Source organism: Rissa tridactyla, chromosome 22, assembly GCF_028500815.1.
Source record: "Rissa tridactyla isolate bRisTri1 chromosome 22, bRisTri1.patW.cur.20221130, whole genome shotgun sequence".
In the NCBI taxonomy this organism is placed as follows: Eukaryota; Metazoa; Chordata; class Aves; order Charadriiformes; family Laridae; genus Rissa; species Rissa tridactyla.
In genome coordinates, this window is record NC_071487.1 from 6403733 (window position 1) to 6419287 (window position 15555).

At 60.8% G+C, this 15555-nt stretch overlaps 1 protein-coding gene across 3 annotated transcripts in view; it reads left to right on the forward strand.

The window, feature by feature from the left end:
• Positions 1-10587, forward strand: part of CSNK1G2 (casein kinase 1 gamma 2) — a 46453-nt gene extending 35866 nt beyond the window's left edge. For 2 of the 3 annotated variants that reach the window (XM_054181836.1, XM_054181837.1), the window contains exons 3-13: positions 2140-2180; positions 2724-2793; positions 3219-3367; positions 3859-4093; positions 4314-4399; positions 4846-4930; positions 5037-5185; positions 5668-5754; positions 7506-7610; positions 9339-9445; positions 9996-10587. In XM_054181836.1, coding sequence (XP_054037811.1) covers positions 2140-2180; positions 2724-2793; positions 3219-3367; positions 3859-4093; positions 4314-4399; positions 4846-4930; positions 5037-5185; positions 5668-5754; positions 7506-7610; positions 9339-9445; positions 9996-10050 — 1169 coding nt within the window. In that variant the 3' untranslated portion in view covers positions 10051-10587. The remainder of the gene's footprint in view (positions 1-2139; positions 2181-2723; positions 2794-3218; positions 3368-3858; positions 4094-4313; positions 4400-4845; positions 4931-5036; positions 5186-5667; positions 5755-7505; positions 7611-9338; positions 9446-9995) is intronic. The other variant, XM_054181838.1, reaches the window with a different exon arrangement.
• Positions 10588-15555: the final 4968 nt, after the last annotated feature.

The following is a 15555-nucleotide window of genomic DNA, read 5'->3' on the forward strand; positions in this document are numbered from 1 at the left end:
TCCTGCCTCCTTCCCTTCTCCCTCCTTGCTGTGCTGGGCCAGTTTTGCAGTGCGCCTCTGGCGCGGTGGCAGGCATCCTGCCGTGTTATTTTTTTTCCCTCTTCAGACCCAGCCTAACCTCAGGAAAAATCCACCTGTGAGTTTTCTGGTTGCATGTTACTGCACTGAAGGCAGCAGTGATTTTTTCTTTTGGACTGAACTGTATGGCCCCAAGGCTGGAGGCCACCGTAGCTGGGGAGCATGTGGGGACGCTGTGCCGTTGTCACAGGCAGGGCCATGCCTGCCTGCCTGCCTGGGCTCTGCCTGCCCCTACATCCCAGCCGATGTGTGGGGCTGTTTTGCTCTCCCTTGTGATTGTTTGAAAAACACAGAGGTCCCGGTGCATGGAAGATAGGCTGCCTGCATGTGCTTCTCCTCCCTGCCGGCTTGCTGCCTTCTCTCCCCATTAAGTCATTGAGAGGTGACTGTGCTCATGGCAGGGGCAAGGGGGCTGCACTGGGGTCCATCAGGATTTCAGTTCTTCACTGCCCCAGTCAAGTTCCCAATGAACTGAGAGTTTCCTCTCTGGAGCCATGGATGGCTCTGGGGGATGTCCCACCTCCTCCCCAGGAAATGTGGGTCCATGATGGGCCAGAAACCCTGGGTCTGGTATATGCTTGTGTTAGCCAGACGTTTTTCCCTGCCTAATCACCTACTTCCTAATTGCTCTGAAGGCATTTGGTTTTGCAGAGGCAGGAGACAAATTGGCTTGGCAGAGGTCCCTTGGGATGGGAGAGGGTCAGCGAGGCAGCAGGATTGAACCCCTCCTTGGCTGCAGAGCCTGTTCGTCCGAGGAGCCGCTCCATTAATATCTCCCATTCATCCCTCTTCCCATAATCCTGCCGCCGACTCTGGCACTCAGCAGCTGGCTCTGATGTCACCCGGCGAGGATTTATTGCTGCTTCAGGTGGAGCGCAGCCGTTGGAGCAGATGAAATCTTATGCCAGGAGGAGCTTGTTCCCTGAGCAAATTGCTTGGAGAAAATCCGAGAAGACAAATGCAGCTCCATCAGATACGCACATGCCAGGCAGTGGGGTTGCGCGTCTGCTGGCTCTGCGTGCCATGGGGGGGAACCTGCTGCGGGTAACTCCCCTCTCCTCGGTGTCCTGGGGGCTCTGGCAGAAGGGCGCTCAGATATTTCTGCAAACCTCTTTAATCTTTGCCTTTATGGACCTGAGGCGGAGGTTGTACTGACACTTCCCAGGTGTAACACCTTCCTCCTGCCCTCCTGGCTCTCTGGGGTGAGGAGGGAGATGCGCAGACACCGTTAGTTCAGCCTTTCTGTAGTGTGAAAACTCCCATAACTCTAGGAAGTCGTTTGCAGGGGTTTGGGGTGGCACAGCTGCCCTTTCAGCTCTCCTGGGCACTTGGGGACAGTTGTCTGGCCCTCCCCACGGCACATCGGGGCCTTCAGCTCCTCCTCGTTCGGTCTGGGCCGTGCTTGGGTCTGCTCCTGGCTTCCCCTGCACCCTCGGGTGGGTGGGAGCATCCTGAAGGATGAGGTTGAGCCTCAGGCATGTGCACACACACACGTGTGTGCCAACCCCAGGAGTGACCCCAGCCCTGGGGAAGGGATTTCCACCTACCTGCGGTGTCTTCAATGCCTCAAGCTGCCCCAGTGCTCCTGGGGGCCTTTCCTCCCTGCCACCCTCTTCGTGGTCCCACTGCCCACAAAGCAGCATCCCCCAACTCTGGGCAGCCCTCCCAGAGCAGCGTGGCGCCTCTCCATGCAGGGATGTGGCTGGGAGAAGCAGCAAGTCCCAGCCTTGTTCGTGCCTTGGCCAGTCCCATCCCTGCAGGCCCGGACTGGGACGCTGCCCCCTCCCAGCAGACTTGGCTCCAGCCCCCCAGCAGCCTGCCCATCCCAGAGGAATCCACGTACCCCATCTTGGGGTAATTAACAGGCATGTTGTAACTTCCCACAGTGGGTTCCTGCTCCTGCTCATGCCTCGAGGACTGTTTATGTGTTGTGGGAGCCACCGAACCTGTTTGGGATGTTCTGCAGCCCAGGAGCCCTCAGGGGACTGTGGCGGGTGCGACGTGGGGTTAATGCAAAGGCTCACTTGCTTTCAATTGCCTTTTTCGTGTCTCTCCCTGCAGGAAAGAACCTCTACACGAATGAATACGTAGCTATCAAATTGGTGAGTCCCTCCGTGCTCAGGGTGGTGATTGTTCAGGCCACCTGGGAAGGAGATTGTTTGCCCTTCTGTTAGAGTGGGTTGCGGTAGGTAATGGATGGGTGGCTGCGTGGGGGGCTGTGCTCGCTGCTAGGAATTGAGGGCAGGCAAAGAAACACACGTCACTGCAGGTGGGGTGATCTGGGCCTGGGGAGAGAAGAGCTGGGTCTTTGCTTCTCCAGGACCTCGCTGCGGCCTGTGCTGAGCTCAGACAGTGCCGGAGGCAGAGAGACCTCCAGGCGAGAGTGGTCCCCACTGATACCTGCTCCCATTAATGTCTACCTCAGTGCCCCGATCTCTCTGGAGGGGGTGGATCTGGCTCCCTTATGGGCTGGTTTTCTCTCATTGTCCCCTGAGGCTTCATCTCCATTTTATACTGGTTTTTGTCAACTCCAACTGCTCTCAGTCCAGCTGCTGCCAGCATGTGAAGGAGGTGTCTGACACCCAGACCTCCTTAACATCCTGCTCTCTACAACAGCCTTAACCGTTCTCCTTCTCTCCTCCAAGGAACCCATAAAATCCCGGGCCCCCCAGCTGCACCTGGAGTATCGGTTCTACAAACAGCTCGGCAATGCAGGTATGGGGCTGGGCTGAGCTGCCGCGGGGAGCTGCCCGCCCAGGCAACAGGGCTGGGAAAGGGAGGCTTCCTATAAATGTGACGCCGCAAATTTGCTTCCCGGCACGAGGGACTCCTGCCCATCTGCTTGGCTGGGAGAAGCTGATTTTAACACGGAGCCACGTCTAATCTTTAATCCCTTTTTATTTAGTTCTTTCCCCCCACTGCCCCCACAGCAGTCAGGGATGCAGATGGAGCTCCCTCGTTCTCCCTCCTGCCAACAGCAGAGCCAGGCTGGCTGCGGCGCGGAGGGAGGGCAGTGCAGAGACATCCCCCCATCTGCAGCCCCCCATCCTGGCTCCAGCAATGGCATGGCCATGGCAGCATGGCTGAGTGCTGCTCAGCCCTGTGGGAAGCCCTGACAGCCCCTGCTCCGTTTCTTGCAGAAGGAATTCCTCAGGTTTACTACTTTGGCCCCTGCGGGAAGTACAACGCCATGGTGTTGGAGCTGCTGGGACCCAGCCTAGAAGATCTCTTTGATCTGTGTGATCGGACCTTCACGCTCAAGACCGTCCTGATGATCGCGATCCAGCTGGTGAGCGCAGCACCTCGGCTTTGCCTGCAGCTCTGCGTGGCTCACCCTGGCACGGTGATCTGGCTGTTGTGGGGATCCGCAGGGAAGGAGAGGGGAAGAAGGGATGTGCCCGGCAGTCTGCAGGGGATGCTGCTGGCAAATCCCAGTCCGTCCGCCTCCCTCCATACGTCTCCCTCTCCCTGATGTAGGAGGACTCTCCCTCACCCTCACACAGCCCCTCTCTGAGCACAACCAAGCATCTCTTACTGTGACGAGATGCGGCCAGACCGAGGGTGTCTTCCAGGGCTGGAGGACTTGTTGTCCCCATCCTTTCAACCCAGGGTGACGGGTCCCCGTCCTTTCAACCCAGGTACGGGCTGAGAGGAGCAGGGTTGCTGGCTGGGGACAAGACAATCAGAGCAGAGCTGGGCCCAGGGCAGGAGGGTGCAGGGATGCATGCAGGATGCATGGTGCATCTCTGCCATGGTGCTGATGTCTCCTTCTGCCCCCAGATCACACGGATGGAGTACGTCCACACCAAAAGCCTGATCTACAGAGACGTCAAGCCAGAGAACTTCCTGGTGGGGCGGCCGGGCAGCAAGCGGCAGCACACCATCCACATCATTGATTTTGGCCTGGCCAAAGAGTATATTGACCCCGAGACCAAAAAACACATCCCCTACCGAGAGCACAAGAGCCTGACAGGGACAGCACGCTACATGAGCATCAACACCCACCTCGGGAAAGGTGTGTGCACACTGTGCCCTGCCTCTTGACTGAAAGGGAAAGGGAAGGGGACTGCAGAGTGCAAGCTCCCCCGTGCCAGAGGTGGGACTGGAGACAGACTGCCTCTACTGCTCTTCAGCCCGTGATGTTGTCCAGGGGACTTGGGGTGCTGCAGGGTCTGGCAGGGACAGAGAAGGTGGCTGTAGTGGAAACATGCCCATATCTTTTTTTTTCCACGCAGAACAAAGCCGCAGGGACGACCTGGAAGCATTAGGGCACATGTTTATGTACTTCCTCCGCGGGAGCCTCCCTTGGCAAGGCCTCAAGGTAACCGCCAGCTCCCACTGTCCCTGGGCACAGCTGCCCCGTGAGTCTGGCTCTGCCCTGGCATGGGCAGCATCAGGGTTTGGGTAGGGGAAAGTTTTGGCCTCCGGGGTGTTGGAGGGTTGGCAGCCCACCAGATACAGGGGCTGTTGCTCTGAGTTCTGTGCCAGGCCCTCGTTGTGCTGAGCGGCTGTAAGTGTCCCCCTCTCTGTGTCCCTCCCACTTTGCGGGTATCCCAGCTGCTCTCGTGGTGGGTGTCCTGGAACTGTACTCCCTGGCATTTGTCCTCCAGACCTGCCCTGGGTAAGGGGATTCCCTGGCAATGAGCTCTCCCTTGTACCTGGAAAAGGGGGACCAAGAAACCGTTCATAGTCTGGTGGCACCCAGTGCCTTCCCCCTCCCAGGGACATGCCTGGCCCTCATGCTGACCTGCTGCTTGTCTCTGCCAGGCTGACACGCTAAAGGAGCGGTATCAGAAGATCGGCGACACCAAAAGAGCCACTCCAGTGGAGGTGCTCTGTGAGAACTTCCCAGGTGAGGGCACTCTGCATGGCCTGTCCCTGGCCCGCGCCTGGCCCCAGAGCCTGCTGGCCTGGCACCTTGTCCCCCTGCCCCAACTGAGCCCCCTGTGTCCCCACAGAGGAGATGGCCACATACTTGCGCTATGTGCGGCGGCTGGATTTTTTTGAGAAGCCAGACTACGACTACCTGCGGAAGCTCTTCACAGACTTGTTCGAGAGGAACGGTTACGTGTTCGACTATGAATACGACTGGGCAGGAAAACCCTTGGTGAGTGGCGAGGGAGCGGGGACAGGCGAAGTGGCAGACGGTGCCCAGGGAGCAGTGGGCAGCATGGTGGGGGAGTCAGCGTGGTCTGCGGCAGCAGCCAGGGAGGACGCAGGTCGGCAGTCATCCCTGCCACGCACATCCATGCCCAAGAGATCAGCTCCACCAGTCCTCACCAGACACTGAGAGCCAGTTCCAAGCTGGGGCTGTTGTGCCAATGAGTTAAAGCTGTGACACAGAAATTTGAAGCTGCTGGAGCTAAGGGGAACCCAGCAGTCGAGTTGCCACCTCGCTTTCTGCCATTGGTACCCTCCGGGTGCTCGCTGCAGACAAACACCACGCACGAAGCTGCTGGGTGGGGGAAAGGGCTGGGATCAGGCCCTGATTCTGGGGTGTTTTGCGTATTTGGCCAGATGTTGGATCAGGGAGTGTGGGGTGGCAGGAGGGATGCTGTGCCGTGGCTGATGTTGTCCTTGTGTTCCCAGCCCACGCCCATCGGCACGATGCACAGTGAGGTGCAGGTGCAGCCCCCGAACAGAGGAGACAAAGCACAGCCACACACCAAACACCAGGTGAGCGGTGGCACTGCCCCAGCCGGGGCACGGCATCACGGTCGCGCACAGCTCGGGCTTCTGCTCCACGGACCCATGGAGCCCAGTGGGGCCTCTGGATGGTGGCAGGGACTGGAGCATCCTTTTTTCCCCAGTGCTGTCTGTGGGAGGGCGTCCTCCCTGCAGGTCTGAGCCCGTGCTAGCAGGGGGACCAGGGCGGCATCCCTGGAGCCAGGTGGCCTGGCAGAAGCGGGAGGAAGCAGCCGTGGGAGGCTGTGGCACGGCAGGGAAGAGCCAGGCCTGGGCTTCAGCTGGCAAGCTGCAGGGTTTAGCACTGGCCAGTGGGTGTGGGCATGGTACGGGCTGAGCCACCGTGTGCTAAGGACAATGTCTTGGGTGCTGCATCCTCGAGGGAGTAAGTTGCTGCTCTGTTCGCGGTGCCACTTTCATCAATAAGGTGGGGACACGGGACATGGGAGGGAGTTGCCTGGGCCGCAGGGGTGGATTTGTGGGGCAGCTTGGGCAGTGTGTGGCCCCGTGCTGGAGAGAGGGGCTGGCTTTGCCGTGGGAACCAGTAGGGCACATGGGGCTGAGCTGGGAGCAGCCCAGGGCAGGGAAGGGAGACGGACAGAGCTGTGCAGGCAGCTCCCTGCCTGGGTCTCTGTGGGAAAGAAGCTGAGCTGCCCGGCAGTTCTCCGGTGAGGTGATCTGTCCTACCCTGGTGCAGGAAACACGGCTTTGGGACTGCTGCCATCAAGAGCAAACCTCACGCGTTTCCCCAGCGGTCCCCATACAGACCCTCATCCTCTTGCCTTGAACCTCCACAGGGAGCAGGGCACCTGCAAAGGGGCTGGAGCTGAGGGTGCAGCACCCTCTCTTCCCTCACCCACGTGTCGGCCCAGCCCCTTGCTGCTGTGGGCTGAGCAGGAGGAGCCTGGGACAGCCCTGGCTCTCGCTGGGCAGCACTTCCTTAGGGAGAGGGTGACATCTTCAAAGCGTCTCTGGTTCATTCCTGGGAAGATCTTAATCTGCTTTCGGCCTCCATCCTCCAAGAAATGTTTGACATCCCTTCTCGAGGGCAGTGGGAAAAGCACAAAAAACGCCCACAGCGTGGGAGCAGTTTCCAACCCGGGGATGAGGAGGGGCTGTGCCACACCCACCGCGGCGAGGGTTTGGCAGCCAGGTGCTCCTCCGCTGTTGGAGAGCCAAGGAGCCTGGTACCCTTGAGGAGCAGCACAGCTCGCTTACTCAATCGCCCCGCAAAGATCTGCGTCAGCCTCAGAACATTGCGTTCGCAGGAGAGCGGCCGGCGGCATCTCCTCGGCCCGACTGCATCTCCCCGCGCAGCGAGCGGCACTGCTGTCCCAGCACACTCTGAAACGCAGCCGCCGGCCCTGCGCGGGGCTGGCTGTGCTCTGCAGGGCGGTGTGTCCTCAGCCGCCCGGAGAGGACGTGCCCGGTGCGGGGGGAGAGCCCAGCTCCATTGCTGGGGCGTGTGTGTGTGTCTGTGGCAGGGAGGATGCAGACCCACGGTGTCACCGCAGGGATGGCTCTTGGGGAGCTGCCAGGATGGTGCTGCGCGAGTGCCCTCTGCAATCACAAACTCGAGCTGCTCCGGTCATGTTTTTGCTTTTGCATGTCTTATTTTCTCGACTCCCTTTGCCACTCTTCTCCCTGCCCCTTCCCTCCACCTCTCCCTTCTCTTCCCCATTCTTCCTCTATTCTTTTCTTTTGTTTCTTTTCATTCCGTTCCTCCTGCCTGTCGCGAGCAGCCGCCCGAGGGGACGGAGTTATGGGATCCTCAGGCCAGTGGGCAGCCTGCCGAGGAGCCTTTGGGAGCTCACCTGGCAGCCGGCAGGCTCGGGGGGTCCGTCCAGGTACATGCAACCATGCGCCGAGGGCAGGGGCGGGAGGGAGCAGAGCCAACCTGCGCCACGCGACCTGCCTGTACAGCCGGGCACAAGCCAACGTTTGTCTGCCAGCCATGCCAGGGGATGAGCCCCACTCCCCCGCCACAGGGCAGCATCGGGGCCGCGCATGCCCAAGGTCTTGCCGAGGCTGCAGCACGTGGACTGTGCTGCCCTGTCCCCGTGGTGCGTGACGCTCGGGGCTCGCAGACGAGGCTGGCGCCGCTTCCCAGGGGCTGCCGGGCTCCCTTGGCGCTGCCAGTGGGACTCAGAGGGCGATTAGAGATGGATGAAGCGCTGGCTGTGTGCCACGCAGCAGCACGAGCAACCATCTGGACACCGAGCTCTGCCCCCCAGTGCCGCTCATCCCAGCAGAGCCGGACACCGCGGCCTTATCCCACGTGGGGACTTCCCTCTGCCTCCTTGTTTGACTGGAGCGACGGCTTCGAGCCCTTTCCCTGAGCACTCCTCGCCCTCATCTCCCCGCTCAGTCCTGCGCTCGTGCTGTCGGCCGCGTGCTCGCTGCCCTCGCAGCCCTCTGCCCTCTGCCGCTTGGCCCCCTTGGGCTGGTGGGGTCCAGCCCACGCGGATGGCAGGGCATCCATGGTGGGCTGCCCCCGGCTGGACCTGTGCTGCTTCCTCCGACTCCGCTTCCGTCCCCGCCGCTGCTGCTCGTTCCTGCTGCTCCACGGTGAAGCTCTGCCAGTGCTCGGTCCTGGGCTTGGGCCCAGCTGCCATCACAGGGCTGGGGCAGACCATCCTCACGCTCTGCCCAGCTCCTCCTGTCCCGTGTCCCCTCCCTGCCACGGCGGCTGCTCCCTGCTCTTGCTCTGCAAACCCCCCCCGTCCTCTGCCTGCGCCCAGTACTGCAGGGGGGTGTTGGTGACGCACAGGGGTCTCTGGGCTTGTTTCGGGGGGCTGTAGCTTGACGTAGCTCTGCCGGCTGGGCACTGTGGCTGTCGGATGGCAGCTCCACCACGAGTCTGGGTAAGGCCGAGCCTCCTTGCCAGGGACGAGCAGCTTGGCGATCCTTTGGCCTGCGCATCCCCAGGGAGCTCCTGGCTGTGCCTGGGGGCAGTGGGCGCAGGAGAGGGGTTCAGGCAAGTCCCCATTGCCTGTGCCAACCCCGTCCTTGCTTTGGTGACTTGGATCCTTGGCACCGCGAATGGTCCCGCTGCCCGGACGAGCGGGCAGGAGCCCAGGGGCACCTCGATGCCGGTGGGAGCCCGCAGGGTGGGCGCTGGGCTGAGTCCCGCAGGGCCCAGCGGTGTTGGGGTTTGGGGACGGGGAGCAGGAGCTGTCACTCGGCCATGGCAGGGTCTCCTCGGAGCTAACAGCTTTGCGGGCTTGTGTCTCCTGGGCACGTTGGAGCTGGCTGCCACTAAGCCCCTCTCCCGGTGGGGTGTGCAGGGGTTCCTGGGAGCCGGAATCCTCCCAGAGACACCGAGGGGATCAAACCCCTCTGTGCGATGGGGCTGCTCGGGAGAGCTCAGCGCCGAGGCCGAGCACTTGTGTCTGGGCGAGGGCCCTGTCCTGCTGCCCTGCGTGGGGACCTCGGTGCTTTCGGCACGGGGGGGGGTCTGTGCCGCCTCCTGGGTCTGCACCTCTCCGGGATGCAGCTGCTGTGGGTGGGGGACGAGGCCAAGGACCGGCCCGTGCCCCGTGGGCTGCCCCGCGCTGACGCTCGCCTCTCCCCAGGTGATGAGCTCCACCAACGGAGAGCTGAACACAGACGACCCAACGGCAGGACATTCAAACGCCCCCATCACAGCCCCCACCGAGGTGGAGGTGACAGACGATACAAAGTAAGGACACGGCCCCGCTGTCCCTTGCACCGGGTCAGGACAGATGAGGGTTTCGGCAGCTGCCGTGGGATGCCTTGTCCCGTCCCCTCTGGGGAGGAGCAGCTGGGCTCTAGAGCAATGACTGCTCTCCCTGGGACCCCCCCAGGGCCACCACCACCCCCAGCCCCTTCTCACCTCCCCCTGCCCGGTCCCAGGGCTCACGCGTCCTGCCCAGAGCCAGCGCAGGTGGCCACGCACAAATCCGGGGCTATTCCCTCGCCAGGAGCCCCTGCCTGACCCCAGCTCTGTTGCCTGGTGTTTGCCGTGGCCGGCGCTGTGTGCCGTGGCCAGTGTCCCTTGTCCTGGTCAGTGTCACTCACTGTGGCCATCGTGGTGCTTGCTGTCCAGCCCCTGCCGTGTGCTGGGGACATTCCTGCAACGGCTCTGCCCGCATGGGGCTCACCAAGATGCCGAGGGGTTTCCGTGTGTCCCCCCCAGCTCTGCCCTCACCATGGGGGTGCTGACCCCGTCCGCATCCAGCGGGCGCTGACGGCGTCCCCTCCGTCCCCAGGTGCTGCTGTTTCTTCAAGAGAAGGAAGAGGAAAACCACCAAGCGTCGCAAGTGAGCTTCCGGGCCGGGTGGAGCAGCGAGTGCGATGGCTCCTCTCCCTCCGGCCGCGGCTGGATCTTGACCTGCGGAGCTGGCGGCGGCGGCCCCTCGGTTCGGCCGGGGACGGGGGGGGCCGAGCCGGACGGCCTCCTCCAGCGCCCCACGCGCAGGCGGGGAGCGGGGCCTCCCCAAACTGCTTGTCCTTTCCTCCGCCACCCGCCTGGCGCGTGGCCGTTTACTCGAACCAAGCCCAACTTCGCTGAAGTTCCTGCGTCTGTCAAAAAGAGAAAAAAGAAAAAAAAAAAAAAAAAAAGAAAAAAAAGGAAACAAATCCACAGCGTCACTTGCTTTTGAGTCTATAACTAGTTTGAAAATGGGGATCAACTCTACAGACTCTGAACCGTCGCTGTCAGAAGAAGCAGAAGACAATTTCGAGAGCAGTGGGCTAAGGAGGATTTTTTTTTTTTTTTTTTTCCTGTTGCTTCTTTGTCTCTTAAGTTAATTTAAAGTGAGTCTCAGTGCAGAGTGCTGAGTTGTCAGTCTTTGACCGTCATCTTCAGTGTTACTGAATTCTGCTCTTCCTTTAGGCTCCCCTGCTCCACGTCCCCCGTTGGGCCCCCCCCTTCCCCTTCGTTAATGCCTTCGGTGACGGAGCGGTGCAGCCTCCGGTACGGTGAGCGGTGCTGGGGCGTGCGCGGGGGGAGCCAGGGAGGAGATGCGTTTACAGTTCATTTTTCCGATGCACTTTTGCTAGCAATACAGGCCGTATTTGGTCCTGCCGGGAACGGGTCAGTGACTCCCAGGGGCTGGGGGACGCGGTGTCCTGGCTTGAGGATGGTCTGGCTGAGACCCGCGCGCGTCGGGGGCAGAGCAGGGTGGGAAAGCAGAGCAGGCTCGTCGCTGGCGCTGGGATGCCCGAGGGCTGCGTGTGTTTCCGCCGCATCTTTAGGTGTTTGCAGGGGCAGCGTTTCTGTCGGCTCTTTGGTTTTACAGACCATTTGCCGCGTGTCCGAGCCCCCCCCGGGGTGGCCGCGGGCATGGCGGGGGGGCGGTGGCCGGGGTGGGTGGCATTGTGGGTGGCGGAGGCGTGCGATGAGCGCGGCGAAGGGTGTCAGGGTGGTCCGGCGCTGCGGGCGCCGCTGGCGTGGCGTCCTCCCAGCTGTGCCAGCGCCTGGCCTGATGCGGGAGGCGGGGGGGGAACGGGGCGGGAGGGACAGGGACGACTGGAGTTTTTGCAACTTAGACACAAACACACGGACACACAGACACAGACCCCCCCCCCCAACACAGACACCCCCCCCCCACTGCCCCCATTTCTCAACCCCCCAGGGCACTGCAGCTTCCCCACGACTGAACCCCTGTGCTGTTGTGTGTATTGGTCATGGCATATTTGGGGGTGGGGGGGGCACACTTATCTTTACCAAAACCCTGTTGTTCTGCCCCAAGAGAGGGGCTGAGGCTTTGGGGGAGGGGGGGTGGGGGGGGTGGGGGGGTGGGGTGGGAACGGAACCATCTGTGGCTGCTTTGAAACATTTGTCCAAACTGACCGTCTCTGGTGGGGCGAGGCTGGAGGCCCTGAACCGGGGGGGTTGGTGGGGGGATGTCACCATGCCCTGCCTTGGCACCCGTGGGGACCTGGGGAGGGCTCTGTGCCACAGCCCCTCCTCCTCCGAAATTCGGGATCGACCCCGGCTTTGGCTTCTCCTGGGCTGCAGCGGGGTTGGGGGGGGGGGGGGGGGGGCAGAGCAGCCCCCCCCCCCGTGTCCCCCAGCCGCTGGGGGGGGGGGGGGGGTTGTGTGATGTGCAACGTTTGACCCTGTTTCCCCAACGAGGCAAACAAAACAAAAAAATGTTTAAAAAAAAAAAAAAAATCGCCTTAAATTTCCACTGGAAGCGGCACCTGTTCTGAGCATCGGCTCCGAGAGGCCCGAGCGGAGGCCGAAGAGGAGCCGCGGTGGGGGGCGGGGGGGGATGGGACATGGACGGGCTGCCTTTGCCCAGCTCTGTCCGCAGCCTGCGGGGCCGGGGGGGCACCAAGGAGGCAGCAGGGCCCCTGGAATTCCTGTCCTTCCAGCGAGGAGTCCAAATACTGAGATTGTACGGGAGGGCGTTTGTTCCACGGCGAGTTTAGTTACTGCTTTAAAACAAAGTGTACAGAAACGGCATTTAAATGTCTCTGATGCTTCCTGGAAGCCATAGAATTTAGGGGCTTTTTTTTTTTTTTTTTTCTAATAAAACAAGTAAAAAATAAAAAAAAAAAATCTTTAAAACCCTATGCATTCTTCCACGCTTGATTGTAGAGCCCTGAGGGTGGGGACACTGCTGGCACCCCCTTTCCAGCTGGGGCTGGACCAGCAGCAGGTTCCCCGGCCCCGGGCGGGAGCTGCCTTGGCCCCTCGGTGCCTGGCCCTGGCACCTGGCCTGTGCTGCTGCCAAACGGCCTGGAGCGAAGAACCCAGCCCTCCTTCCCCTCTGCTGTGAGGAGCGGCCGGGGGAGGCCGGGACCGCAGCAGGGAAGCCGACGGCTGCGGGCATCACCCTGCCCAGCCCGATTCTCCCCAGGGCTCCTGGTGGATGTTCCTGTAAGAAGCCGATGGGTTGGGAAGTCGGTGGCTCAGGAGGCCGATTCCCAGCCACGACCCAGCACCCCCACACCAGCCGGCTCCGAATGGGGCTCCAGCCTGAAGGCCCACAGCCCCGCTGCGGGTCTGGGAGCCCTTGGCCTCGTGGCTGAGGAGCAGGAAGGACCGGACGGACACAATCCCTCATCCCTCCTCGAGCACAGCGCCAATGCGTATGCGGAGGGCGAAAGCAGAGGGACAAGGGTGAGGTCCCTGGTGCTCCTGACACTCCCGTGTCCCCCATGCAAGTGCTCTAGCAGAGGCCGAGGGCTGGCAGCTCCCACAGCCTGGCCCAGGGGATCACCGTCACCAGGCAGCTCCGGTGTTCCCTGGCTGAGGGCAGAGCCCCAGCGCCACCACGGTGCTGAGTGATGCACCTGGGAGCTGCTGGAAGGGGCTTTGCCTGGGCACTGCAGCGGATCCAGGGGAGGCAGAGCCCAGCCCTGGTCCTGCGCCATCACCCACCACTTGCAGCCTCTCGCTGCCAGCCCTGCCTGCACAGGCAGGGCAGGGGAACAGCCCTTTACTTGCCCTCCCAGCTTTCAGGGAGCCAGACCGACCCCTGCAAAGGCCAGGGCTGCTTTTAGTGAGTGTTTGTCAAAAAACCCTTCCATCAAGGTGGAAGAAATTCAGTCATAAAATGACAGGCTAAACCCATCACAGACACAGACAGGAAAACGCACACGTGGCCCCCCCCCCAGCTCTGCCCCCAGAGAGACACAGGCTCTGTGACAACCTCAGTCCCCAGAAGGTTTGACTCGCCCTTCTCCAAGGACTCTTGAGGAGTCCGGCTCATCCCACGCACCACAGAGGAACCAGCTTGACCCACGTGTCCCCCCCCGACGCGCCAGCAGCCACCAGCTCTCTTCAAATCATGAAGAAACTTTTGTAAAGACAACCTGAATGTCTTTATTGATTTCCTATTTACAAATCACAAAGCTGGCCAAAAGCGGAGTGTGAACACTGAACGAGAGCATCGGATACATTCATCAATACAGCACTGGAGTCAAGACAGTCCCAGCTCTGCTCAAAAGGTGACGTGGTACAACAGGATGTCTCATACTTTTGGAAACAGGCATGTCCAACAATTAATTACATTCATCTATCTACAAAAGCCAGAAATTGCATCAAACTGCAGAAAAGCCGTAAGAACAGAAGTTGCTCAGGTGTAGCCAAGGTCGGTGCCCGGCCTCCCCCAGCAGGACAAGCCACCAGAGCTGCCACGTGGGGCAAGGGCAGGAGGGGAAGAGAACAGTGGTAAAACCAGATGCTTCCAGGGAAGAGGCAGCGAGGAGGCGCCCGCCTGGGACAAGCCAGGGCCGCCCGCCCGTCCCCCTTCTTCCACAGCCCCCTGCGCAGCTTTGCTTCTTTCAAATCCCAGTTATTTCCGCTATTGCCACCTCTGTACAGCGACACCCCAAGGTGGCGAATCATGGAATCACAGACTGGTCTGGGTGGGAAGGGACCTTTAAAGCCCCCCCAGTGGCACCCCCTGCCCTGGGCAGGGACACCTCCCACCAGCCCAGGTTGCTCCAAGCCCCGGCCAACCTGGCCCTGAACCCCTCCAGGGACGGGGCAGGCCCCGACACAGTCCTTGGGGGCGCGTAGTGAAGCTCCCACAACCCTGGAGGGACGGAGGCCGGAGTGCTCACCACTACGGACAGACCGAGGGGCTGCCTCCCACAGGGGCAGGAGCCTGCCGGGTCCGTCAAATCCATCTCACAGCACCCTCTGCATCGCAGAGAGTCGGGTTCAATAACTAAGTCATGGACCCATCTCTTTTTTTTTTTTTTTTTTTTTTTTTAATCTTTTTGTTTTTAGTACTGGCCATATTAAAAACATCCTACCTCGAAGCAGGCTTACAATATACACATCTTACACCGTCTTCCTAGAGAACGTAACACACTATTGACATCTCTAATAGCTACTGGTTAGGAGGTGCAGGGTGTTCCCGATGGCGTTACTGCTGCGCAGCTGATGAGGACAGAGCCAGGTAGCACTGACCCCACCACGGGGAGCAAGAGGAGGAGACATCCTTTCCCCAGCGAGGGAGCAGGCACTGAGCTGCCCGCTCCAGCGAAGGATGACCAGGTTTCGACTTCCAGCAGTTAAACATGGTGGTAAGCGCTGCCCGGCGAGTTACAAGGGCTCCGCGTGCCTGGAGCCGAGGTTGGCAAAAGGGGAAGCTCAGCTTTGGGGCAGCTCCACCCCTGCCAGCGAGTCCCGCGCAGGCTTGGGAAGGCTCCGGCCCCGCTGCCGAGCGGTGCTTTAATTACAAGCTGCCGAGGAGGGGGAGGAAACAGTCTTGTCGTCTTCGTGGTGGGCAGCGAGCGTCGCACTGGTCAGGCAGCCGCAGGTACAAACCCCCCACCTCCTCCCCGGCAGGACAAACCTTTCCAGCTCAGCTAAAGTTGTACCTGCTCCTGGGGAAAAGCAACCGGCCCTCAACCAGGTAAGAAGGGGGCGACTGCAAGATGACCATGCTCAAAGCCAGGCGATATTTGTAAATCTTCCTCCCGTGCCTGTCCAAACAGGCAGACTGGGCAAACGTACACAGGCAAAGAGAACAATCTTTAATGTTTCCTAAACTGTTCCATAAATCCGCATCTGTCTGCTGCGTTACCAGGTACCGGGCAGCTGCACATCAAACCTCTCTCCCTACTTGGTCTGAAGTGGCTCCGGGGGGGGGGGGTAGCAATGCACGGAAAGGACCGAAGAGAAAATGCATTGAAACGTGCATGAAAACAGCAGCAGCGCACGGGAACAGGGGGAGGCAAGTTCCCTTCCTTGCTGCAACTGCCAAACCCCGGCACTAGCCGCGAAGGATTTGATTAGCGCAGTCACAATTAGCAGGGGTTCCCTGCTGCTGAAAGCTGCCCGGGGCTTATCTGAGATCACCC